At 36.1% G+C, this 22324-nt stretch overlaps 1 protein-coding gene across 2 annotated transcripts in view; it reads right to left on the reverse strand.

Moving 5' to 3' along the window:
- Window positions 1-22324, reverse strand: part of EMB1135 (RING/FYVE/PHD zinc finger superfamily protein) — a 33614-nt gene that overhangs the window by 8185 nt on the left and 3105 nt on the right. For both annotated transcript variants that reach the window (XM_023677101.2, XM_087123953.1), the window contains exons 3-20: window positions 22100-22273; window positions 21885-22015; window positions 20960-21036; window positions 18927-19108; window positions 18713-18790; window positions 14603-14735; window positions 14338-14398; window positions 13927-14008; window positions 7823-7951; window positions 7525-7668; window positions 7322-7421; window positions 7109-7240; window positions 4623-4693; window positions 4385-4557; window positions 4098-4191; window positions 2409-2506; window positions 2187-2322; window positions 1874-1980 (exon numbers count right to left, since the gene is read on the reverse strand). In XM_023677101.2, the coding sequence (XP_023532869.2) occupies window positions 1874-1980; window positions 2187-2322; window positions 2409-2506; window positions 4098-4191; window positions 4385-4557; window positions 4623-4693; window positions 7109-7240; window positions 7322-7421; window positions 7525-7668; window positions 7823-7951; window positions 13927-14008; window positions 14338-14398; window positions 14603-14735; window positions 18713-18790; window positions 18927-19108; window positions 20960-21036; window positions 21885-22015; window positions 22100-22273 (2102 nt within the window). The remainder of the gene's footprint in view (window positions 1-1873; window positions 1981-2186; window positions 2323-2408; window positions 2507-4097; window positions 4192-4384; window positions 4558-4622; window positions 4694-7108; window positions 7241-7321; window positions 7422-7524; window positions 7669-7822; window positions 7952-13926; window positions 14009-14337; window positions 14399-14602; window positions 14736-18712; window positions 18791-18926; window positions 19109-20959; window positions 21037-21884; window positions 22016-22099; window positions 22274-22324) is intronic.

Genomic DNA, 22324 nt, shown 5'->3' on the forward strand with positions numbered 1-22324 from the left:
CATTCATTGTCTTTTTGGTATGGAACCAAACTTGAGAAAAATGAAAGAACGTACAAGTTCATACAATAAACAAGCCTACGAAAGGATTTCCAGCACTAACTACAAAACGGACTACCATTCAAAAGAATGAGATCAAACTAGTATTTACAGAAAGTCTAATGAACAAACGGCCTACAAACCAAAGCAAGCTCAAACAACCTCACAACACTTGATCCAAAAGAAATTAGCAAACTGGAAACCCCCACAATAAATGATCAACGTACTCCTCATGCCGCCAACAAACCATTGCAAACACATCACAAAGGAAGAATGTCTTCCAGTACAGTCTTAGGCATTCACTCTCCCATGAAAAACTTGTCAAGCACAGAATTTATCTTTCTTGGGATATTTACCGTCTAGATAGAGAAGAATGCAGATGCACTCAGGAGAAAGGGAACATAAGACATGGAGAAACGAGCTTTATGAAAAGCCCCCTGTTGGATCAGGGACCCAAACCAGAATATCTCTGTTGCCTCCCACTGAAGAAGGGGTCGACAAAAAACCCAAAAAAAAAAGTGAAAAGGAACGATCAAAAGAGGGCAAGATAGAGGCCGGTATGCCTTGTCTGTCAGATAGAAAGCTGCAGAAACAAAGCCAAAGGGGGTACCTCCCACCGAACAATCCTCCTAAAAATAGATCTTTGAGTCTTCCCCAATTGAACAGTTCACAAACTGAAATAACAAACGGAAACCCAAAGAAACAGCAAGCTAAAGGTTTTTGCTAAAAATACTTCAACTCAAACCTCAAAATCCACTCAAAAGGTGCAGACCAGCTTACTATGATCCTATACCACAAAGCATTAGGCTCCATGAAGAAGGACATAACCATTTCCCCAAGAAAATCTCATTATGTATTCTCAGGTAATCAATGCCTAAATCCCCAAGCTTCACAGGCTTTGAAATTGTCTTCTACTTGACTTCCCCCTCACCAATTCCTTCCAACAAAAAAAATCCTCATTGATCGGTCAATAATTTTACACACTGAAACAGAAATTCTAAACAAAGAAAGGACGTAACTGGAAATCCAACTCAGCACAAACTAAAACAGAGTAAGCATCCTTCCCTAAGAAAAGGCCCATTTCATGGAAGACAGTCGTGAGATTTTCCCCACCACATAATTCAAGAAAGACGTTCTCTTCAAGTTTATTGCTCAAGGGAAGTCTTGATAATCTGAAAGGAATCCCTAGATAAGAACAGCGTAACAGACTAACCTCATAACTCACCATTGAAGCCTAAGACTCAACTGCGAGGCCTCAAAACTTAATCATCAACAAATCCCACTTAAAACTTGCTAAGTAACCATTTCAGAAACTTCTTCAATACGTTCAATTTTGCAAAAAAATCTCCATTTGAGCACGTTACGCTCTAAGCATTCCAGTAGCATTTTGGCATCCAATGATTGTTTAAACTACAGATTGCAAAAAAAAATAAAAATAATAAAAATAATAATAATAATAATAGTCTCTATGGTAGCAAAGGAAACATAGTTCCTACCAATACTTTTACATACCCTAATTCTTTTATTCCTCTCTAACCAACCTTGAAAAAAAAAAAAAAAAAAAAAAACAGCTAATAATTAAAAAAAAAAAAAATTAAAAAGCCCCAATGGCGTCCAACCACAGCATCATAGCCATCTTTTCAAGTCTTTGGCTAGAATAAACATTTATAAGCTTACTCATACTTCAAGAGGAAAAATAAAAGCAATCTTGAAGATTTTAACAACTGCCACTGTATTTTAGAAACGAGGGGCAGTTGGACACTACAATATACTATCAAACAAACATGGGCACAAAGTAAAAAATGAAAACCATACAAACCAGTGGTATCAATAGCACCTGTATTCGGGTGCTGAAGCTTGATTAGAGCGATGAGTTCGTCCAAATTGTTGAATGGCTCGATCGGCACTCCAAGGGAGTTCTAAAGTAAAATGAACTCTTCTTTTCTGTAATGAAAAATGCCAAGAGCAACAAAAATTGAACATAAAACCATGAGGAATCATTATTGATCAATTGTATATGTACATATATATACACTTATCGAATACAATTAATTAGCCATACAAATTCAGTCACTGGTGATAGAGCTATAGAAATTCAGTTAGCCCCTAAAGATCAAAACTTTCCAAGCAGGTATGCCTCAGAGAGAAACCTGATTTGCAGCTCTTCTGTCAGCCTGCAATGAAACCCCAGCTGATCCAGCTTCAGAGATGATAGCAACAAACTTCTTACCATCCATAAACAGTTGTTTCTCATGCATATTGACCATCTCCATAGTCACATCTTTCCTACACATGAAATTAATTATATAATAAAGGTAAACCGAGCAATAAATGACAATTTAGAAAGAAACAGGACAAAATTGAAATCTCACGAGTTCCGTGGCTGGTAAGTGACACCCTTTCCATTGGAGGCCCTTACAAGCATTCCCCTTCTTCCTGTTATTTCAGCGACTTTATCCGGGCCTCCAAGCTGCAATAGAGGAATACTTCAGAAAAAATAGGTCTCGAATATAGTTAACACATGGGCACTTCCGCACATACATATTATGCTGATATACTATACTTTCAAGCAGGCATAAAAATGTGGTAAGCAAGCAACAAGTGCAGCAACAATAATTCACTTTAGCCACCGTCTGAAAATAAAAATTCACTATGTGATTGTAATGCTACAGTTATTGAAGATCTAGGAACAAAGCCAAATAAATTTTGACTTCAAAGCCTAAAGAGGATTACGTCAAACTCAGTCATACAAGGTGCATCAAACTTAGTTCTAAAGCTTTGGAATAGAAATGACTAAGCATTACTTTCTTTACCAACCAAAAATGTCTGCAGAGAAGTGGAGAAGATCTCAATGCAACCTGCCATAGGTGATCAAGAGGCTAAGAGAATTTGGGAGCTTGGCAGTAGTTGGGGATTCACTAATGAACAATCGTACGAGTTAAAAAAAGTTACTAACCCTCTTTTCAGTAAAACCATTTGGAAGCCCAAAGTTCCTAAGAAAATTAAAGTTTTCCTTTGAGTCAGCCCATGGAAAGTTGAGCACAACTTATAATTTGCAGAAAATGGTGAGGACTTCAGGAATGTCCGTTTATCCTGTGCTTTCGCTCAATTCTGCTGGAAGAACATTTTTCTATTTTCAAGATTAATGGGTGCCTTCCTATGACCTGTACAGAGGCTATTTTCAAGACCCTAAATGGGAGACTGTCAGTTTTAAGCTTCTAGCGTGTTTTTTTTTTTTTTTTTTTTTGATTTTATAATAAACGACAATGTATTCCATAAACAAGGAGAAGATGAAAAAAACACTACTCTATCAAACAACACCAACCAAAAAGCGCAAACAAACAACGTAACCCGAACTATAAAAGGCAAAAAAATGAGCGACTGACGGCCTAAACGAATCACAAAGATTGACTCGAATGGTAGAACAGATAGCGTGAGCATGAACAGAGACGAACGACAAGTTGCGGTGTCAAGTTGTATAGTCGCGGGCCACATATTGCAAGTCATGGGTCACATGACTCCTTGGCCAAGAAATGGAAGTTAGGTGCAAGATCGTTGATGCAAGGTGGAAATTGATGGTGCCTAGGTTTGAGTTGAACTAAGAATGTCTCTACCTATTTGTAATTATGGTACATCTACCCATAATCTCATTATAGCAATGAAATGGCTCTACTTCCTATCAAATAATGATAACAATAATAATAACCTGAGAATGGATAATCTTTTATCCATTATGGAGCAGCAATGTTAGAGAAGAATTTTAGTGACCAGAACTATGATTTTTTTAATTTTTATAAACAATCCAGCTTTCATTACAAAGAAAAAAAGAAAGGAAAAAAAAATGCAAGAGCAATGATTAACCAAGTCTAGCAAGAAATCTTGGAAGTTCAATGCAACAAGCAATAAAAAGTGGCCAGGTCATTTTGAAAAAAATAAATAAATAAATACACAATTAAAATGGAAAGAGAGTTTATAAATAAACATTTCCCAACCAGACTCATAAACATTGAGAAATTTCACTCGTGCATACTACTGAAGGAGAAAGAAGAAGAAACACTTACCTGGTCAATAATATCATCCAAAGGATTGTTTGGAAGATTCAACGAACGAATAATTGCGAGCAAACTAGACTTACGATCTGAAGCAGCATCATACCTGATAGTAGACACAGAAATGCAACTTCAGGTGAAATGTACAGAACTGAATTCCCGGCTCTAATAAGACTACCAGCAGTTCTCACCTTTTTTTTTTTTTTTTTCCTTACGAAAATGTGTGGATTGCTGGTAGTCTTTATTAGTGCAAGGATTCCTCACATTTACGATAGGGGAAACAAATAAAATATCAAAACCTTTTTAAAAGTTCAGCTATAACAGCTTTTCTTTCTTTAAGATACTCATCTGTCTTTTCCTTGCAAGACTGACATGACCATTCTGCAGTTTCTGTTTCCAACAGAGGAGGGTCGAGACAAGCAGGATGAAAAAGGTGCTCACAACAGGAACATTGAAGTAATTTTTTCCTTCCCTGGAAAAATGAGTGTAAGCCCTGCACAGTCATCTCACATGATCAAATTATCTCAAGGAACTTACCTCTTCAGTATTGCAAATCTCGCATATCTGAAACTCATCATCTGACTCGGTAGATTCAGGAGCAGAATCAGCTACAAGAATAATATATTGAATAAAAAATTAATTAATAATAATAATAATAAAGTTGTATGTAGAACAAGAAATGGTTCTGCATTTTGTCCCGACAATAACAAGATGCAATGTCATAAAAACTGATTTTTTGCAGAATATGGATACAGATGAGGACATAACTCTCATTATCATGCATAGCAATAGGACCAAGCTAGATTAAGTGTTGATGCAAGAGCACTGATGCAGTCTTACACTAAGAATGTAACCAAGATTTTAGAAAGAATCCCAGCCTAATGTTGTGAAGTTGGTGAAACAAGAACGTTTCCCCTTTTTCTTCATATAGAAGCTTTTCTATTAAGAGAACCTTTAGGCGGAGAGACATCCTAAAAAAAATTTAAATAAGTTGAGCGTGTTTTAGTGTGGAATTTGGAAAGATGGTAGGCTTCTTCCTGATGTATGCTCTCTCCTTGTTTTTGTAATTACAGTACCTCCATGGTGCCTCTTTTTGCACACCCTTGGCACTTGGGGGTCCGTAGTCCCTCTTCTATTTGTAGTTCTGGTTTTTTGTTAATAAAAATGTTTCTCATCCAAAAGAAAAGGTCATCAAAGCACATACGTAGAAGACATAGAAAAATATCAAAGCATCTACCAAATACAGGAAAGAGAGGTCGAAGAATTGCACTTGATAGCTCAGCGACAAATTTTAATCGAATCAATGAAAAGTGCCTAATGCTCAAAGATACGAACTCCACAACGGAGTGAAAATTAGAGCACAATGGAACACCAAAAATAACGACCACAGAGAAAAAAAAACAAGAGGCAAAAAATACTCCCACCACAAGAAATAACAACTGAACAAAAAGAAACTAGCAAAGAGAGAGCCTCAAGGATCAAACTCAACACAAAAGACCACAATCTGAAAATCGAACCAAAGACAACACCAGAGAACCTAAAGCCTTGGAAAAAAAAAACATAGGAAAGTCTCAAAGATCTGAGCCCCAACCAAAAAATAACAGTCACCAAAGAGAAAAGTAGAAATGAGCCCCAAAACATCAAGCAAGAACCACTTAACTCAAACGGCAAATGCATAGAGAAATCAAACATCAACAATGAATGCTTTTGGAATTGAAAGAGGAACTCATGCATTTTGAGAAAACTAGCTTCAACAAGAGAACCAAATTCGTTAGGTACTGATGCATGAAGAGAATAAGGAATCTTTTTTGTCACTTTCTTCAAATAGTGATACTAAATCATCACCAAAAGAATCTTTGCACCAATATTATCATAATAGTTTCCATAAGTTTAAAAGTAGATTCCACCCTACTCAAATTAACTTCAAATGCAGCATCGTAATCATCAACACTATGTGAGTGAGAAGGAGAAGCGAAAGGACCCATTGAACAATGAAATACTCCTTTAGTGTGAACAACATTAGAATCTAAAACAGCAAATGCTTGTCAACTACAATTCTAAGAAACAACTTTTTTGATGCATGGAGATAAAAGACTAGGAACACTTTCTTCAATACAATCTGGATTCAGTGTATTATGGTCAATGATTGGAGAAGTTGAAGAATGATACATCTTTCTTAGATTTCAGTGCTAAGGATGATACATCTTTCTTAGATTTCAGTACTAAGGATAAATTTCAATAAAACAATTCTTCACCTCTTGAACATTTAAAAGACTTAGAAGACTCAAGCTAGGGGAATGACAAAAGATATCTCATTAGTAAACGTAGTAATCATCACCAAATTTTCCTATGAAGCAAGCAGAAAATCTAGTTATAAAAACTAATAAATCATCAAAAGGTGGTGAACACTAAGCTGGGAAGACTTTCCATCTTCAAATACTGAGCTAATTTGAATAAAGTCCAACGGATCAAAAAAATCTTTTCAATCCGAAGTGCTCATATAAGACTTTTCTTGCCATTCTGTTACTTATCTAATGTTTATTTTATGTGTAAAATTATGATGTTCTTATTAATGTCAATTGAGGGTCTTCTCTAACTTCCCTCTGCATGAGCCATCTCATCTAACCCAATTATTATATCTTTCTAAGGTAAAAAAAGTTTCTTATCAATGAGAGATAGATGTACAAAAAGAAAACCTTCTTTTTTTTTATAAAAAAAAAAAAAAAAAAAAAAAAAAAAAAAAAAAAGGGGCCCTCTATAGCATAGATAGGTAGGCCATAAACATTCGAACCAATTACTAAACAAAGACTCTCAAAGATCAATTAATAATGAAATATAACTGAAAAAAGTGTTTTAAAAAAATTCTACGCTAAACTCAAGCCAAGGCATATGAATGTAGTAAAAAATAAGATCAGATATAATAAATGCATAAAAAGAGAACTATTCAAGAAATACTAGGTTATAATACAAACTAGAAAGACAAATGTAACAAATCCATCATAAAGGACTAGTAAATAACCCACATTCTGATTCTTCATCACTTTCGACATCACTTGGAGGCTTCCACTTTGCAGCTTTCCTTAACCTCCCATTTAGTGAAATGCCAGGAGTTGCTGAGTGTCTCTTCCTTTGAAGCTCCTTGACACTTCCCTCCTCTAAAGAAAAATCAATTATAAAACACAAACCGATAGTGGAAAAGAGAAGAATATAAACGCGACTACACAAGCCACACATACCAGGGAGGGTTTCAGGCTTTTCAGGCAAAGGGTAATTTTCCTCCACAAATTTGAGCAATAGTTCTCGAGGTCCAGAAACAAAATCATCAAGCTCGAGGCCCTGTTCAAGAGAGATTTTATTTAAAAAAATCAAAATTAGAAAGTACAACATATCATCTGCATGGGACAAGAACAAATAAATAACATAAAGCCATGGAACAGACATATTTTGTCACAGCTTCCTCGGTGCGTGCCTCTCCAGTACTTTGCAGGCCAATGACAACACATTTGTCTTCCAATAATGCCTGCTTAGCTAGTCTAACAGTAGCAGGAACCTTGGCAGACATACACAAATGCCTGAAGAAACGCTACAAAAGCAGGAGGAAATTTTGAAGTAAAAGAAATGACATAACGCATATACACTTCTTGAACAAAGTTCAATTGAATTAACATAAATAAAAATATAAATAATTCAACTTAAGGTGAAACTCAGTTTTTAAGGAAAAGCTCAATTGAATCTACCTGATGGCTTGCCCAAAATAATCGCCAAAGTTGATTGGTGCTAGGCTTGTCACTAGTGACATATGCACATGCTGTCATCAATTCTACCCGCAACTTTGCCCAAAATTCAGCTGCTAATTTATACATTTCCTAAGTAGGACATAAGACGCAGTGTCTCAAGAAGCCATAATAATATGAATAAAAGAAACAAAATTAATCAGAGTTCTATAGAAAATAGATGGGAAGTGTTAGAATTGCTAGATACGTATCTAACTGAAGAAAGTCAGGTTAACTTCATACAATAGTTATGTCTCAACATCCTATCACAAAATTGTAGGCACATGGTTAACAGAAAAATGTCATGAAACAATCAATTTGCATTTGACTTTAACTAATTTTACCAGTTCCAGACTATTTAATATAGGTTGATTATCATAAGAGTTTTATAATATTTTTTTACATCTTTATTTTCGTATCTTATACTTTAGTAGTGACCCATTTGTTATTATTCTTTAGTAGAGGGTTATTATAGTTGGTATCAGAGCCCTAGATTTTTAGGTCCTATAGACCGCTTATAATGTAAGCATTTCCTTCCCCATAAGACGGCATAAGGAAACACCTTGCCATGGCCAAGTAGTGAATAATGGAGGAGCTTGATGTATTTAAACACAATTCTGATTTTGATAATAATTAATTCCTTTGGGTTGATCTTGAGATAATATTTGATATGATCATCCATAGATAAGATCATGATTTAACACAAATTTTGTTGATATATGATAGATTATCGCCATAAGAGAGGAAGGTTCACCTGCCGAGAGAGAGAAAGGAGGAGGAGATGTGCACCTGTAGATCTTGCCCTAAATGTCCCAATGGGAGAAACATTGAACAGCTTGTACCCCAACACAAACTATTGTAACACTAACTCTGAAGGCATTACAGTCGTTGATTTAGAATGTAGTGATCTATCAAGTTGGACAAGTAGGTGAAGGTCGAGATCGTGGGTGCATGTCAAAGGAAATTAAGTATTTGGGCGATTTTAGGGGTGACGATCCACAATTTTCAATGGATGAATAGTAGATCCAACGATAGCTGAATTCTGGTTTGCATAAGTGGACATACTCTTCCAATGTATGAGATGTCCTGAAGAGTAGAAGGTGCCTATGAAGATAGAAGGTGTCTATGCGGCCTTTATGCTAAAAACTGATGCCTATTTCTAGTGGTAGTCAATGAAGCGGTCCATGGATAATAATGAAATACCAATTACCAATTAACTGGCTTTGATTTAAAGAAGCCTTCTTTCGAAAATGATACACAGCTGTTATTAGATACTGAAAGCAAGGAGAATTCTTGAATTTGAAACAAGGCGATAACTATTGAAGCATATGATCTAGAATTCATCGATTACTTCGTTTCAATCCTGAGCTTGTAAATACCGAAGACATGAATGTCAAGCAATTTATTATGGATTCAAGAGGAGAAATAGAAGGCATAGTGGCAGCCCTAGCCCCACCATGTTATGCAACGTCCTTTGAGCAGCTACACTCGTGTCCATGCATACTGTTCAAACCTCACAGATGTTTGGTGAATAAGGTTCTAGCCCTAAATTTGGATAAGTCATTGTGCAGAACATGTGGAAAATGTCATTTGAAAAATGTTGGGTAAATACAAGAGCGTGTTTTAAATGTGGTTGAAGTGGACATTAGATGGAAAATTGACCAGAAATAGAAATGTCGACTCAAATCAAACCTTAAGGTAAGACTACAAGGGTAAATGTCCCCACATAAGTCACCAGCGGCAGGTAAACTCAAAATCCAACCCTAGTAGTAACAAAAACGTTGTCATATTTAAAGTTAAATGTAAATTCTACTTGCTTTTGTACCATAACTATGGATGTACGTTACGCATGGCCGACAATAGAATCAATAAAGTGCATGTTGACATACTATTGATAGCTTGAATTTAAGAATTATAATAGAGCCATTGAACTACAAAATAAGAAAATGAGATAAAGACTAATTATCCAAACTTAATTTAAGCTTATAAACTTCCAAAAAAAATGTAAAATATAGAAATTGAAATACTACTAAATAATAATAAATGTAAAATAATAAGTAATTAGTTAATTAACTTGAAATACAGATTTCAATGGTACCTCTGGCGATGAGGAGAAAACACCAAGAATCACATGTTACGCCATGGATTAGAATGGCAGACGTGGAAGTGACAGTCGGATGGATAAAACATGCAACACAAGTGTTTTCTTTTTTAAATAAGAGAAAATTTCATTGGAGCTCCCAAAATGGATGCATAATCTTTGATGATTACAAAAGACCTTCCAATTTACAACGAGGGAGGTATGATTATAAGAGGCAAAAATATTAGAAAACTTACACCAAGATATAGTGTGGTAAACATTATTATCGAAGAGTTTTGTATAAGACTTTGTCTTTTCCGTGAATACTGTTTCTTTCTTTGCCCAAATTCTAAAAGAAAACCAAGATGATATTTTTCCATAATAGGGCTTTTGCATGGTTGAAGGGAGAGGTATATTAAGGTCATGTCCAATAAATCCTTGCCTAGACATCCTTGCCTACATAGAAAAAGTGAGATATCAACCAAAGATATAAGAGTCTTTATCGATAAATTTTGAGTGTATATGCATACATAAGTGGTTATGTGATTTGTTGTCTTGCTTGAACAATAGGTACCAAATTGGGAATAAAGTTACGAAGGCCATCTTTTTTTAAGATTTTCACTTGCGCTAATGGTGTTATGCTCTATTTCTCAAGGGAAAAACTTCACCTTTTTAGGGTGATTTACTTTCCATATTGTCTTTGCTAGCATGTTCGTTACTTCTATGTTTTCACCTATGTCCATTAATTTTGTGGAGAAAACCTTGTCAGGGAAGGCATGTCAATGAGTCTGCTGTATTAGACAATACAACTACGGGAAGATTGAGACAGAATTCAACCCATTCCTTAGCTTCGTTATCTTTTAGATCGCTACCAAGTTTCAGGTCCCAGAAATTCCACCTTTTTTTTTATCGTAGTTGTTTTATTATGAGAGTCTATACAAAATTGGATACCGCAGGGCTAGTGTGGTGGTTTCAATCCAAGGGTCGATCCAAAATGATGTGCTTCCTCCATGCACCACCCTATGACGAATTCAATTGGTGGTGAGGTTTGGTGTTTTTTTATGTACTTCCATAGTCCCTTTGCAGAAGATTGAGGGGGTTGATTTGTATACAATGTAAGAATGTATTTAGCCTTTATAAGTTAATGCACTTTCTTCGGGATGATATCTCCATATACAATTTGCAAGGAGAGCTATGTTCTTCTCCTTTATTGAAAATAGACAAAGTACTCCCTTGTCTGCTAGGAGGTTTATGATATTCCATCTAACAAGGTGTGTGTCATCTTTCCACAAATAGTTCTGAATCATCTTTCTATATCCGCAACAACTTTTTGAGGTATTTCAATAGACATGTAGTGAGTGGAGAGGGTGGACAGTGTGTCTTGTATTAAGGTGAACCGTCTGCCTTCTGAAGGATAACATAATGACCACTTGTGATTTCCCCTTAAGGGTAATCCTATGTACATATTCAGCTATTCAACCTTTTTACAACTGTATCTGCTTGGCAAAATCTTTGATAATCTTTATGCTAACATTGATGCCCATTGTCTCTATTTTTGGAGATTGATATTTTGTCCAAAAAAATCTTTCGAAGGTTTTTACCATCTCGATCATGTTTTTTTATGGAAGAGACATCTAACTTGATCATGTTTTTTTATGGAAGAGACATCTAACTAACAAATAGGATTGTATCATTCGCAAACTAAAAGGTGGTTGATGCTTAAGCCTTTGTTATCAACCTAAAAGCCCTTGGTATGTCGTTCGTATTCGGCCTTTGTGAGTGGGGCGACTAAGGCAATCCCATTATGAAAAGAAGAGGGTAAAGTGGATCCCCTAGTCAAGGGCATAGATCTTCTCCCTTGGTTTTCCATTGTTGACGATGGAGAAGTTTGTGGATGAAATGCATCATTTTATTCACCCCACCATTTTAAGCCAAAGCCTTTTGCTACAAGAATGTTTTCAAGGAATGTCCAATTGATCTTGTCGAAAGCCTATTCCAAATCAAGTTTGATGACTGCACCTTTTCGTTTCTTTCTTTCTCATTCATCTATGATTTCATTTGCCATGAGGGATACATCAAGAATCTACTCTACAAAAGCTACTTGTTGTCCAATCAGAATCTTAAGACATTCTAATAGCACCCTTGTTATGATTTTGAAGTTTGGTTGTAAGACTTGTGGGGCGAAAGCCAACAACAATGCGGACAACTCCATTCTAAAACAAAAAATCCTAGAACATTCTCATGATATCACCTCTCAAAATGTTCAAACATTTTTAAAAAAAAAAAACTGAGGTAAAGCCACCTAGTCTTGGAGTTTCGTCGAAGTCCAGGAATTGTATCACCTTCCCCATCTCTTCTTCGGTGAAAGCAACCTCGAGAGAGGCTGCTTGCTTCTGCCTTGTGTCAATGGAATTTTCACCATGGTACTCTTTTATTTCTTTGAAGCCATAATACGATGAAAAAATTGGAGTTTATGTCACCCTCCTCTAGCCATCGTTTTTTACATTCTCTCTCCAAGATTGCTTTCCCTTTGCTGACAACGAGATAAATTCAGCTTTCATGAGCTTTTTGTGTCCGTGTTGCACTATTGTGATCAATCCAAATTCCTCCATTTGATCAAGGAGAGAAGAGTTGGTTTTATTTTTACGGCAATGCAACTGAAGACCTCCTTGTTCTATTTCTTTAAGATTTCATTTAGTCTTTTAAGTTTGTTAGTGAAACAGTGTTCTAGCCATCCACGAAGGGGCATGTTCTTCTACCAAGATTCTACCATTGGCAAAGCTTCAAAGTGGCTCAGCCACATATTCTCGAAATAGAAGGGTGAGGGACCCCATTTATAACAGCCCACGGGAAGTACAATGGAATAGTGATCAGATGTAGGTCTATTCGGTCTTCAGAGCACCAGCATTACTAAATTTTCCAAGTAGACCTTCAATGGACAGAAATTTGTAGATTAGTTAGTCAAGGAGGGTGATTATGAAAAACATTCAAAGCTTTCATGGATTTTTGGCTCGCCAAAACCTGGTTTTAATTCAGTGTGCTGTGGAATATGATTGAGTTCTTGATTCGGGGGAAGTTTGAGGTGGTATGGCTCAACTACTTTGAGGCATTGACTTAGTGGAGATTGGACTAGAGTTTGTGGCCTCAATTTGGGAGAAGAATCACCAACGATCAGCATTGGTTCCTTTTTCACTATTTCTCAAGTCGATTTCAATTGTACTAATAATTATATTGATTTTATGACCTAATTAGAGAAGGAAAGAAAAGCTCTAATTTTGTTGGAACCAAGTTCTGATGAAGGTAAGCAAATTCTTTGGATAAGATATCGAATTTAACTTGTATGACTAGGCCAGAAGCATATCGTATTCTATAGTTTGACTAAAAAATGGTTAAGTATGGCCTAATTGTCTATACATCCTAAATGGTATTATGAATTGGAATATATTGAGAAATAGAACATAGATTGCATGAAGGATTTAGAGTTCTCTAGTAGGCCATAAATTATTAACAGGATAAGTAGAGAGATAACATGGAAATATAAATTGTGATGATGTTTAAAGCCTAAAACATTATGTGAGATAATAGAACAAGGCATAATAGTAAGAATACGTTAGATCTTCTATGCTCTACTGAGAACGTATGAGGTCAATCCATGTACGTACGTGATTTCTACTAGGGACATGCTGTAACGACATGGTCTCTCCTCTTGCATGCGTATGATGTGATTCTACTAAGGTAGTACCTAACTACAAGGTCATTGCATGCATAATGTGATTTTATTAGGGTCGTGCCTTAAACGATGATTTTCGTAAGTATTTGATAACAATTTTATTGAATCTTTATTTTTCGTATTTTATTCTTTAGTAGCCACCCATTTTTTAAGTTCAAAAATGGCAGGTCATTGCAAAAAAATCTCTAAAACTAACATGGAAAATGTTACATCCATTTCTCTTTAATTTCTAAAATTAGAGGAAACAATACACTATACCATCATCTCAGCTTCTAATGGTGCTTCGACAATTTCAAATTCAGCTCCTCGGTAGCTAAGTGTGCGACACAAATACATACCCCTGGAAGTTGAAAGAAATAACTTGGTAAGTTAACTTTTTGAAACAGAAACAAACTTTTCTTTGATAGATGCAGCGAAAGAAAAATGTTGGATGATACAAAACTACCAACGGGAATGAAAAAGGATTAACAGCCAAATAAAGATCAAATCTCCAAATATTACAAGAGAACAAAACATTGAAGAACAAAACGACTAAGGTCTTGAAAAAACAATCAGCCAAAGCACTCCTTTCAAGCTGCAAAAGCTGCAACAAACTAGGGACCAGAAGAAATGAACATCTAGAGGCTTTTGATGAGAGCAAAAAACGAATAAAATAATACTAAGCCTTGCCTTGCTTTCATGTCCATGGCAACAAGTTCTAAAGCCCCAACACCCCCTCTCTCCAATGCACCTGCAGAAAATATATATAAAAAATTATCACCCGGAGAAAAAGATATATATATTAAAGTTAACATCTTAGATGACTCTATATGCATTACTACATGCACCTTATATCTAAAATCTACAAATATGCACATTCCTCAAGCATCTGGACAAGATAAACTCATTGCAAATAGATTAACTTCAATGCAAAATTTCCCCAACAAAATCACACCTAGAAAATCTCGAAAATCAATGAATGAAGTCCCAGTTCCCCAAAGCCCAAGTCGGACCATATAACCCATATTGCGTGGCTCAGATGCACCAGTGGCTGAGCAGTAAATTATTCGGGCTTCAGGAAGTCGATCCTGTGATATTAAAACAAAAATATAGAATCACAAGAAGAACAATTTGTTCTCTATTTGTTATACAATGGGAAAATCATTTACAACAGAAAAGAGAATGTCATAGATGGGAAAACCATATGCAGTTACATAAACGAGCAGATGGGTGTATTCTGGCTGAGAGAAGAAAGTACATCGAGTAACATTCCCAGAAGTCAACCATTTACAGTTTACATACTAAACGGCAACTCATTGTAAAGGGGAAGACTGGATAACAGGGAATAATTTAAAAACCAGTTGTGCCCGGAATCTTGTCACTATCCAGAAGTCTAGACATATAAAACATGCAATTACTTGATGACTTCTTTTATTGAAACAACAAACTCATCTAGATCAAATGTTTTGAGAACAAATTCCAATAAGATTAACAAAATAATATTCACACTGCTTTCGTAGATAAATTACAATATTTAACAACAAGCTAGTAGTGAATGCTACAATACTGAAATACTCTTAATACATATAAATCTTAATCATCAAAGACTTCGTGCATAAGTATGACAAGTGCAAATTTCCATAATCTTATAATCAATTAGACTTCTCTCAAGTCTTGTTGGAAGATGAAGTGCCCACAAATAGTCAATATAAGCACTTGGCTCACGCATTTTGGAAGATTAAGTACAATAGACAAGTTACAAATGAAATGTCCAGAAATGGTGATGAATCCATTAGTTTGCAGGTTATGTTTTTCAGAAGGAGAAGAAGAAGGTTGGCCTCTTCTTTGGGGGGGCAGGAAACCGTGATTTCATTGAGAAAATTGAAAGAATACGATGGCATACAAAAAACAAGGCTCCAGAAAATCTCAAACTAACAACAAAAAAATCTCCAATCCAAAAGCACAAGATCATAATCATAGAGAAAAAGTCAAGAGACAAAAGCCCAAAGAGAGGCATTAAACCTAGTCAATTCCCAAACCCCTTGACCTGATCTCTTTTCCTCTCTAAAGATACTATTGTTACTCTCAATCCAAATACCCCATAAAACTGCAAAGAAACTTTATTGTCTAGCCAATCTCTTTAAAAGGAGGATTCTAAAGAACCTCCTCCACCATAAACCTACCCTCTCTATCATAAGTCACACACACCCCGAATGAGCTTTTCCAATAATCCCAAATGAAACGAAAAATTGGTAATTCCTCAACTAATGATCAAGTCTCACCTCATATCTCTTGCAAAGAATGTACCATTGCGGAAACAACATGCCGAGAGGACATCTTTGGGTATGATCTATGGCGACAACTCTCTTATGTAAAACCTGTCACACAAAAACCTTAACCTCCTTTGGAATCTTAACTTTACAGGTGAGGAGAAAGTAGAAAAGATCAAGATGTGGAGGGGGAGGTAGATAAGACATGAACAAAAGAACGGCTTTGGGAGGCCCCTTGGAAGTTGGGATCCAAAATCTAACATCCCTCCTAGAGCTCACTATCTAGTCATGAAGAAACGAAAGAAGACTAACAACATCAATTGCGTCCCTTGTAAACAAAGAATGGAAAAAATCCAAGGAAACCACGGAGGAGGGGTCAAAGGAAGGCAACAAAGAGGCCATTGAATGCAACCAATTCAATTTGGGAGGTTGCCACACTACCAGAAGCATGAGATAGTTCAATACTCTTATTGAGGATTTGAATCATGTTAATATTCCCATGAAAAATGGTAACCTCATTTGGTCTGCTATCAAGGGTGCTCTATCAGCAACGCATATAGCTAGATTTCTAGTCTCCCATGGTTAGGTTGATCACTTCATAGAGGTGGAGTTGGCCAGATTATCCATAACTACTTTGGATCATTTTCCTCTTCCTTTATCTTCGGGTAACAACAAATGGGCCCCTCCCCTTTCAGGTTTGAAAATGTTTGGGTAGATCATCCAGACTTCTTAGCAAAAGATGAGTCTTGATGGAATTCTCTGCACTTCCAAGGTTGATCGGGCATGTGTTTATAGAGAAGCTGGAAGATTCAAAAGACTTCCTAGAAATATGGAATAAGTAGGAGTTTGGCTAGATCATATCTCAGGTTAGATAGCTTGGAAAACATAGGCTTAATGAACTTGGCTTTGAACGACCAAAAAAGGGGGTTCTCTCTACACCAACCCCTAGGTTGTTCCATTTTTTGTTTTAATGCAATCTCGTTTCTTATCAACAAAAAAAAAAGTAAAAAAAGATAAAGAGGCAAAAGTAAAATGCAAAGATTTTTTTTTTTTTTCTTGTTTTTTTGGTAATGAATAACCAAACTTTCATAGAGAAAAAATGAAAGCATACAAGGGAATACAAAAAGGAGCCTACAAAAAGTGGAGGCCATTTAAAGGAAGGGCCTCCCATCCAACAAAATAAAATCTAACAAATAATTACAAAACGAATTAACCACGAAAACCCACAAAAACGCATTAAACCTAATAGCCTATGCATCCCTCACAAACCTATAAAGACTTTATTATTCCTCTACCCCCAAAGATGCCATAAAACAGCACGCATCCTAGCCTACCACAAGAACTTTCCTTTCTCATGAAAACGATGGTGAAGAAGGAATTCCTCTATCATTTCTCTGCTACCCTGTACCTAGCAAGCTTGAAGTTGAACTCCTAAAAAATATAATTCCCAATAGATTGGGCTAAACCACAATTCTAAAGGATATGATCAAGATCATCACCACCCTTCTACAAATAATGTAACAAAATGAACCAATCAACATGGACCACTTCCTTGAAACTCAATCTACGGTGCTAAACCCTTATGTAGAAACCTACCAACCAAAAAACTTAACCATTTTTTGGAATTTTCATTTTCCACACCAAGGCGAAGACACCACTCGAAGGAGAGGGATTGGCCAAACGAAAGAAGGATTTATAAAAATTTTAAAGAAAAAAAAACTACAGAGGAAGAAGGGCTCCAGAGGCGTTTATCTTTTCTTTTTGGACTACTATAAAACTCCCCAATCAACAAGAGGGGATCAATAACATCCATTGTTTACTATTGAACAAAGCACAATGAAACTCCAAAACAGGCAAAGGAGAGATAAGAGGGCTAGGCAGCACATCAGCCACTAAATGACTTTTCATCAAAGATAAAAGGTACAAATGCTGGAAGCAAGAGAAGAGAGGTCTATCCCCCAACCACTTATCTCCCAAAAGAAAAGTTTCTCTCTCATCCCCTACCAATCAATGGACAATACAAAGACTTGTTATACTTGTGGCAAGTGCTAGGAGATTCTTTCCAAGATCTTCAAAAATGACAGTATTATGGGTTAATGTGTTTATGAAAAAACCAAAAAGATTGAAGGAAAAGCTTTAGATTCGTATAAAGGATGGGATTTGACAGGGAATCATGCTTCGTCTTTGTGTTCTCTTCCAATTCTGTTTTTCTAGTTACTCCCTCGATGTAATGAACTCCAGTTAAGAGGTTTTTTTTGAAGGGATAGTTTTAACGGACTCTGCTGCTATTATCCGAATTAGGAGAAATATTGTTCTATGGTGCGGTTAGAATTTGAGGGTACTTCTTGTTCTCCTGAAGGAAGGTTTTGTAATTGTTCAACTTGGTCCCTGTATCTTTTTCATATATCTACAAAAAGTTGTTTGCTAAAAAAAAAAAGAAAAAATCAGCAAAGATCTTCACCAGAAGGTTTTGACATTGGTCCCAGTAAAGAAAGATAACAGATATACTTTTTCAGGAAGAAAATAACAGAATGGTCCAGTGTTCATCGTGAAGAAGCAAGGACAAATGCTGAATCTTGGTGAGCACATTTGATTTACTCGAATGTGATAAATCTACAAGACTTGAAATTCATATTTCTTGGAAGCAATAATGCTAGGTCATGCTCGCCTAACTGTAGACCCAAAAAAATTGGTAAAATAACCTTAACCCCTAAGCATAGTGGATAATTTTTAAAAAACAAAGGATGATATTCTATCATATAGTATATGCAAAAGAGATCCACAATAGGAAAAACCTGCAGCTCTAGAACGGCTTCTCCGGTCCTAGTAGGCTGGCTTCCAGCTTCCGGTACCAAATTTTTTGCTTTATGGCACTGCAATGGAGCTATTGACACTTAGAAACAAAGTAATTCAGCCCATCGAGTATTTATCGCATGGATAATACTCCAAAATAATTTGTATATAGCCAAGAATAACAAATAAATTTGAAAGGAAGGTGAACTTTAGTACCTCATCAAATACAATTAGACCATCAAATCCTGTTCCACACCACTGAACAAGCTGCTGCAGGCGAGAACGGCCTCTTTCAGAAGATGCTATGAGGCTGCTATACGTCAAAAAGACAACTCCTTCTCTAATACCCACAGACTTTGAGTCAAGCTTTGAATAAGGCAGCTTGTTCAAAGCATGCACTGCAAATGAAAGGGGAGAAAAGATGGATATATGTTTGGTAGTGAATCAAAGAATGAAAAAGGACTTCAAGTCACCATCAATTTAATAGTTGGGCAGGGTAGTCATCATATAAGCGTTTGTTCATGTTAATTGTTTTTTGTGGGTGGGTAGGAAGACTGGAACAGACCACGGAAGATGTGTTAGTCGTAGAGATCCAAGGGTGCTAAATACTTGGTCTTAGTTACCATAAGTTCAAATGCTGAACTGAAATAAATCTCTCAGTTTACTCCACCCTTCCTATCCGGGCCCTTTCCTTTTTCTCCCTCATCTTAGTGTCCGTCATTATCTCTACTTTTTACTTCAGCCATGTTGCTAGTCCTTTATCAGGGGATTGTTTACTTGAAAACAAGGAGAAGTTTATAGCTTGAAAGTAAAGGAAAGAAGAAGCACTTCACGATTGATTTCAACATTGAAAAAAAGGTATACATCAAAAACAGAGAAAAAAAAATGGTAGTTAAATTTTTAACTCAAAGAAGAAGCTATTTTGACCTTTTTGAGCTGTTGTAAAAGCCTCAAATTGTTGCCTAGTTGTAGGAAGCATTGGTCGACACAGCTATTGCACCTCTAAATCAATACAATTCTTAAGAAAACAGGTAGGATTTCTCTGATGGATACTTCCAAACCATATGGTAAGATTTTAGCCCCTCAAGAAGAACAAGCGGGTCAAATCATGTTGGGGTGGAAGATGGGAAATTTCAACAAAAAGGGATGAAGAACTCACTTCATTAATCACCTTGCAGAAAGTTTAGTTAGAAAGGGGCTTCCCACTCCCAAAGGATTTAGTTGCTACAATCAAGGAATGGGTCCAAACATCATACCAATCCCAGCTCGAAAGTACACATGAATACTTCATGAACTGAAGCTCGAAAGTAAACTACAAAGACTTCAAGAATTGAAGGAAAACCAAATGTTCGCAACATAGTCAAGGACAATCCTCTGTCCTAGTTTTGATCACGCTCAAAATGTTCAATAGAGATTCTCTCATTAGAAGTAAGGGGGGGTAGGGGCAAGAAAGCGAGGATGCTTGTTATTGATATTTTAGCTAGTAGTTGACCAAATATTATAATTTTGCAAGAATCTAAACTAGTTTGAGTACATGAGGCTGATTAAGTGCATTTGAAGTTGTGAGGGCGTACTTCAGTTACTGGTTCTACAGAGGGCTTTATTACCATTAAATGAGAATTCAAAAAAGCTGGTGGAAGTTTAGGAATGTTGTTGATATCTCTTTTCAAATAAAAGTCTCCTTCCAAAGAACTTCGAGTTAATCGAGTAACTTTTAGCAAGAACAACCTCTGTTCATTTTCAATATGTCAATCTTTATGGACATTTTAAGCGGGTTCCTAGCAATTTTATATTACACAATGTTAGGTCTGAACACCCTACTTCCATCAAAACCTAGCAGATAAATTTCCAAAGGTTGGTCATCTTGGTCTAAATGAAAAACTTTAAATCAATCAAAGCTGATAATTGTCTTAACAAAGTATGTTGCCTTTTACGGAAGCTATTTGGAGAAGGCTTTGGTTTAAAGTAAGAAATCAGGATTACGAGATTTCATTAACTTTTCTATAAAAAAAAAAAAAAAAATTATAAGATCTTACACAGATCCTTCAAAATTTTAGAATAATTCAAAGATCAGGTCTCACAAATAATTCAGCAAAATAATTTCTAATATTATTATATGGATTGCTCACTCGTAACCACCCTAAAGGTCCAAGGTCTAAATCTCCACCTCTATTTCTTGTTGAACTCTAGTTCAACGAACATATAATGGTTATGAGTTACATGTCCTCGTGGACTAGTTTATGACTTACCTTCAATGCACGCCGCACCTACATCGTCCAAGTCTCTCCTGGCATCATACTTCAAATCTGAACCAACAGAAATCCACCTGTGCAGAATGTTAGAAACTTGAGAAGATATTACAAACACGAATTGAAAATACAACAGTCAAGCACAATGTAGCACAAATTAAAATTAGATTTTAAAAAAATCAATATTACTGAACAGAAGTGTGAATTACTACATGTATTCACAGTTACTTCGTTTCAATTCTCTCCAAGTTATATAAGAAACTATATTATCATTAAGAGGAATGAGTCTAAGCAATAAAGTGAAATAGGAGATGAATCAGAAGGAGAGAAGAATAACAACAGACAAAAAATAATATCTCGGACAATTTAAAATCCAAGTCCAAATGCAGGTATTACAATACATAGCATTCCCTACCCCCTACTAAACTTTCATATCATCTAAGCTCTCCAAGTAAACAATGTAGTCATTCAGAAAGAAATTGAATTCTTCATTAAAAAACTACAGATATATACATGCATGCAGACATACACACGAGCGCTCATTAAATACATACATACATGCGCGCACGAACACACATATATAGATATATTATGAGGTTGCCGTACCTATACTTAACTACCTGAAAGTAAGACCTTTCACGTTGTAAATTGTTTTCAGTTGGTTTCTTTAGAACCGTTGTCCTATCTTTTTGGACATCATTTCCAATCTAATTTTTATTTTGTTTCTCTTCAAAATAAAATAAAAAATTAAAAAAGAGGTCCTATCTGCTGCATAGCGTGTAAATCACACATCGTGCATAAGACAATGACTGATTAAGACGGTAACTGGTGGGCAAATGTAAGGTCACTCTTGTTTCTGCTCATTAAACCAATAATTATAATTCAATAAGGAAAATAATTGCAGAGAATGTAAGCAAGACTTTACAGTGCTTTCCTCCTCCCATGGTGCCAATTTTCCCATAATAAACCTGCAATTGTCCGACCTTTACCAACACCAGCTCCATCTCCAATAAAGAATCCTGCCCTGGTATCATTCGGGAGATGGTGCATATGCCTCTGGATTTGTAATAGACAGTTCCTTAAGAGTGAAGAGAAATTTAAAAGTATTGACCATAAGAACATCAACTATTCATGACCAACCTGAGAAGCATAAACCAAGGTCTCGATTTGCAAGCATGACAGAGTTTTTGACTTTTCTAAATCGTCCTTGATTTTTAAATCATAAGTGGGTTCAGGTGGCTGTACAGCAGATAAGGAGGATGTCTCCACAACTGGGTCTGGGTGAGGTGGGCCTATAGATAGTTTGGGAGGGTGCTGCAAAGAATGCCAAAAACACAGCCATCTGAGACCAAATCACAGCTCTTA

Source organism: Cucurbita pepo, chromosome 5, assembly GCF_057944985.1.
Source record: "Cucurbita pepo subsp. pepo isolate OVF chromosome 5, ASM5794498v1, whole genome shotgun sequence".
In the NCBI taxonomy this organism is placed as follows: Eukaryota; Viridiplantae; Streptophyta; class Magnoliopsida; order Cucurbitales; family Cucurbitaceae; genus Cucurbita; species Cucurbita pepo.